This window comes from Mya arenaria, chromosome 11 (genome assembly GCF_026914265.1).
Source record: "Mya arenaria isolate MELC-2E11 chromosome 11, ASM2691426v1".
Classification (NCBI taxonomy): domain Eukaryota; kingdom Metazoa; phylum Mollusca; class Bivalvia; order Myida; family Myidae; genus Mya; species Mya arenaria.
Window position 1 is genome coordinate 2,618,803 of NC_069132.1, and position 4,172 is coordinate 2,622,974.

The 4,172-nt window shown below is 40.5% G+C and overlaps 1 protein-coding gene across 1 annotated transcript; it reads left to right on the top strand.

The window, feature by feature from the left end:
- Positions 1-321: 321 nt before the first annotated feature.
- Positions 322-3,069, top strand: LOC128209676 (uncharacterized). Its single transcript, XM_052913820.1, has one exon. The coding sequence runs from the start codon at positions 526-528 to the stop codon at positions 1,636-1,638; it is 1,113 nt and encodes a 370-aa protein (XP_052769780.1). The 5' UTR covers positions 322-525; the 3' UTR covers positions 1,639-3,069.
- The last annotated feature ends 1,103 nt before the right edge of the window (positions 3,070-4,172 follow it).

Sequence of the window (4,172 nt, forward strand, 5' to 3'; positions counted from 1 at the left end):
GATCATGGACAAAAATAAAACGAATCGCATTGGTTTAAGAGGTTTTCTCATTTCTATTTATAAAGCGCTTTACCATAGGAGCATGAATATTTCGCTTCAGCATATTTGTAATGTACATACCAGTAGTTACAAAATAAAAATACGTAATATATCATACAGTTAATTTTATGTTGTCACGGATTTGGAAATACATACAAAAGGAGTAGTTTGATAACAACATCTAGCATTTAGAATTAAAGATTTATCGGCTCTTGAAGTTTAACACGTTTGAAAGTTCGCATTCCTGTGGTTTTATGGATTTTCCACAAGTCTATTTGTGTTATATGACGGTGTTTCTAATTTAAGACATTACTTGGCCGGGTTAAACGCACCGTCCCACCGTCACAGTAAACAAAGCAAAAGTGGTTGTGAAATATACATCAAGGTGTATTAAACCAGCAAATCATCCTGACGATAGCTAGCTGATATATACCAGGTATATACATACGACACGTTTATTAGCAATTTGTTTGTCTACTGGTAAAAATGGCTGGTAAAATTGAAGTGCAGTCGGTTCATAAGCCTGCAGTGAAACGACATGACATTAGTAAATTGGACCTGGCGTTTGCTATGGATTGTACCGGAAGTATGGGGTCCTACATTGACTCCGCTCGGGAAAACATTCGAAAGATCGTGGAGGAGATAGTGGCCAGTGAGAAAAGCGACGTTCGTTTGGCTCTTGTCAACTACCGGGACCATCCCCCACAAGACAGCACGTTTGTCACACAGGTGCACGACTTTACCGCCTCACCTAACACGATGAAAGGGTGGCTGAGCGCGACTTCAGCAGCGGGAGGGGGAGATACACCGGAAGCTGTCGCCGACGCTCTGCACGATGTTCTGAAATTGAGTTGGAGGGAGGATGCTACAAAGATATGTGTGTGTATCTCCGACGCTCCTCCACACGGCTTGGGTGATAGTGGCGATAGCTTCCCAGACGGATGTCCTGCCGGAATTGACCCTATAAACGTCGTCAACCAGATGGCAGAAAAGGGAATAACATTATATATAGCCGGTTGCGAGCCAAGCATTACGCCGTACAAGAACTTTTTCATGGCGATCGCCTACAATACAGGTGGACAGTACGTGCCATTAAGCCGGGCTCAGGTTCTCACCCAGGTAATTGTAGGCGGTGCTCAGGAGGAAATGGCCCTGGAGCGGCTTATGGAAGAAGTGAATGAGGAAGTAAACGCCGACATCGCGGCCGGACGAGCCATCGACGAAACAGAGATGTCGAGACGGGTACATTCTAAAATGGCCTCCAAAGGTATTCGTTCAAAGCAACTGCAGAGAAACAAGGCAGACTTAGTGAATGCAGCGGACGTTCCGGAAGTGAGTGCCCTATCCAAGCTGACTAATATGGCCGATATTAAAGCCGCCTTCAAGCCTTCGACTGGCAGTGAGCGCCTTACGTACGCGAGCAGATCTTTTGGTGGTGCACCGGTCCCAATGTCGGCCCCTGGCGCCCCGATGTCGGCCATGATGTCATCTCCGGCGGAAGGCGAGCATTATGATGTTGCAGAAGCACCAATAACTATCGCTCAGTCACATAGAATGGTGAAGAAAAGTCTGGCGAGAAACATGGTCAACAAAAAATAATATTTTAGACACAGACACCAGATAACGTGACAATTTTTAAAGAGGAATGTGTTTCCCAAGTGACCGTTTCGTTTTGTGTTTTTTTAAAAACCCATGATATATATTACATACATGTATCATAAAATATCATGTGTTACCATAAAATAACAAATCATATATTGGAACATCACCTGCTCTTATGTACATTCTTTCTTAGTATCGGACATATTTTTAAAACCAGGAAGTAGGTTGTATTCTAAGTCTTCGTTTTTCACTTTCTTTTGACTGTATACTGTATACCAATACTAGTGATGAAGTGTGATTGATGTTTATCATAATGTTAATAGTAGGAAGATTATTTGTCAGTTTCTTCGTTATGTCGCTCCATTTCTTTCATTTTCGGAAAACCAGTATCTGTATTCCAGGAACAAAGAGGTCGTGATGTTTTGCTTTCAAACCTACATTTCTACATTTGCATTTCATGCGTAGTTAATTTTTAATGTAATTTCAAGGAAGAAATCCAAGTTTTCCATTGCAAGTTAGCGACGTACCATACATTTATATGTTCATGTAACATGTATGTTTACCACTTTACAGTATACGCGCAATGTTGCCCTACCTTGTTTGTACTTGTGCGAGTATATTCACCACTGTACAGTATACGCGCATTTGTGCCGTACCGTATATGTACTTGTGCGAGTATATTCACCACTTTACAGTTTACGCGCATTTGTGCCCTACCTTGTTTGTACTTGTGCGAGTATATTCACCACTGTACAGTATACGCGCATTTGTGTCGTACCGTATATGTACTTGTGCGAGTATATTCACCACTGTACAGTATACGCAGATTTGTGCCGTACCGTATATGTACTTGTGCGAGTATATTCACCACTATACAGTATACGCGCATGTGTGCCGTACCGTATATGTACTTGTGCGAGTATATTCACCACTGTACAGTATACGCGCATTTGTGCCGTACCGTATATGTACTACTGCGAGTGTATTCACCACTTTACAGTATACGCGCAATGTTGCCGTACCGTATATGTACTACCGCGAGTGTATTCACCACTTTACAGTATACGCGCAATGTTGCCGTACCGTGTATGTAATTTTGCGAGTGCATTCACCACTGTACAGTATACGCGCAATGTTGCCGTACCGTGTATGTAATTTTGCGAGTGTATTCACCACTTTACAGTATACGCGCAATGTTGCCGTACCGTGTATGTAATTTTGCGAGTGCATTCACCACTGTACAGTATACGCGCATTGGATATTTGCAATACTTTATTGAACTTCGGTTATCAGTATATATTTTATATATTCCCATTGATGTATCGATTTAATGTTGAATAATTTGAATAATTTGTGAATATTTATGTTATGTTTTTTTCATGTTTGTGCAGTAGTTATATTAAAAATTAAAATTAAGCATGTATTGTAGTATTGTAGTGTTGTTGTTTTCAAAAGCCCTACCAGTTAAAACAGCAACAGCAGCAACAACAACAACAACAACAACAACAGCGATGCATCTGAAGGATAATAAATAAAAGAAGTTGCAACTTCATATCTTAGGCAGATTTATTGTGAGTTTTATGGAATATTAGGTAATTATTTCGATTTTATTACTTATTACTACCGTTGTAAATTTGAGAGTTCGTGCGCCCGCAATTGGCAAGGATCGCTTACAAAGGTCATATCCGTCTATCTGAAAATGGATAAAAAATATTGCATTTTTTCTGTAAGTTTTATTTGTTCAGTATGAGTAAATGTGTTTATAGTTATGCGGTAATCATGCCCTATTTATTGTTAGTTATGAAAGTCTCTCTACGCAAAGCGCCGGGGGAGTTCATGATGCCCCTCTCTAAGATAAAGTTAATTCCTAGGAAATTATGTTTTATGCTTCTTTGCGATGTTAAAGCAGTCATTTTATTACCTACCGTTTGAAAGTGGCCCCAATAACAGGTACTCGGCGTATTCAATGATTATGTTGTTTTCAAAATTAATAGGGGTCATCTAATAAGTATGACCAACTTACAAAACAAGTATGAAGTCTCTGGCCCAAAGCGTGTTTATGTTATTGAGCGGAAACTGTTGTTTTTTCACCTCAAGGTCACCGTGACATTGACCTTTGACATACTGGTCTCAAAATTTAATGGGTCATCTAGATATGACCAACTGGTATACAAAGTATGAAGTTTTTCACCTGAAGGTCACCGCGACGTTGACCTTTGACCTACTGATCTCAAAAGCAATAGAGGTCATCTTAAAGTAATGACGAACTCGCATACCATGTATGAGTTTCCTGGAACCAAATGATCTTCAGTTATTGGGCGAAAACAGTTTTTTACTTCAAGGTCACCGCTACCTTGACTTTTGACCTTCTGATCTTAAGTCAATAGGGGTCATTTACTGGTCATGACTTACCTGCAAACCAAGTATGAATTTCCTGGGTCCAAGGCGTTCTATAGTTTATTGAGCGGAAACGAAGTGTGACGTACGGACGGACAGGGCAAAACCGATATGTATACCCAAGAACGGGGGAG

Excerpts from the sequence above, each read along its gene's own strand:
- LOC128209676 (XM_052913820.1), top strand. The coding sequence starts at position 526 with ATGGCTGGTAAAATTGAAGTGCAGTCGGTTCATAAGCCTGCAGTGAAA.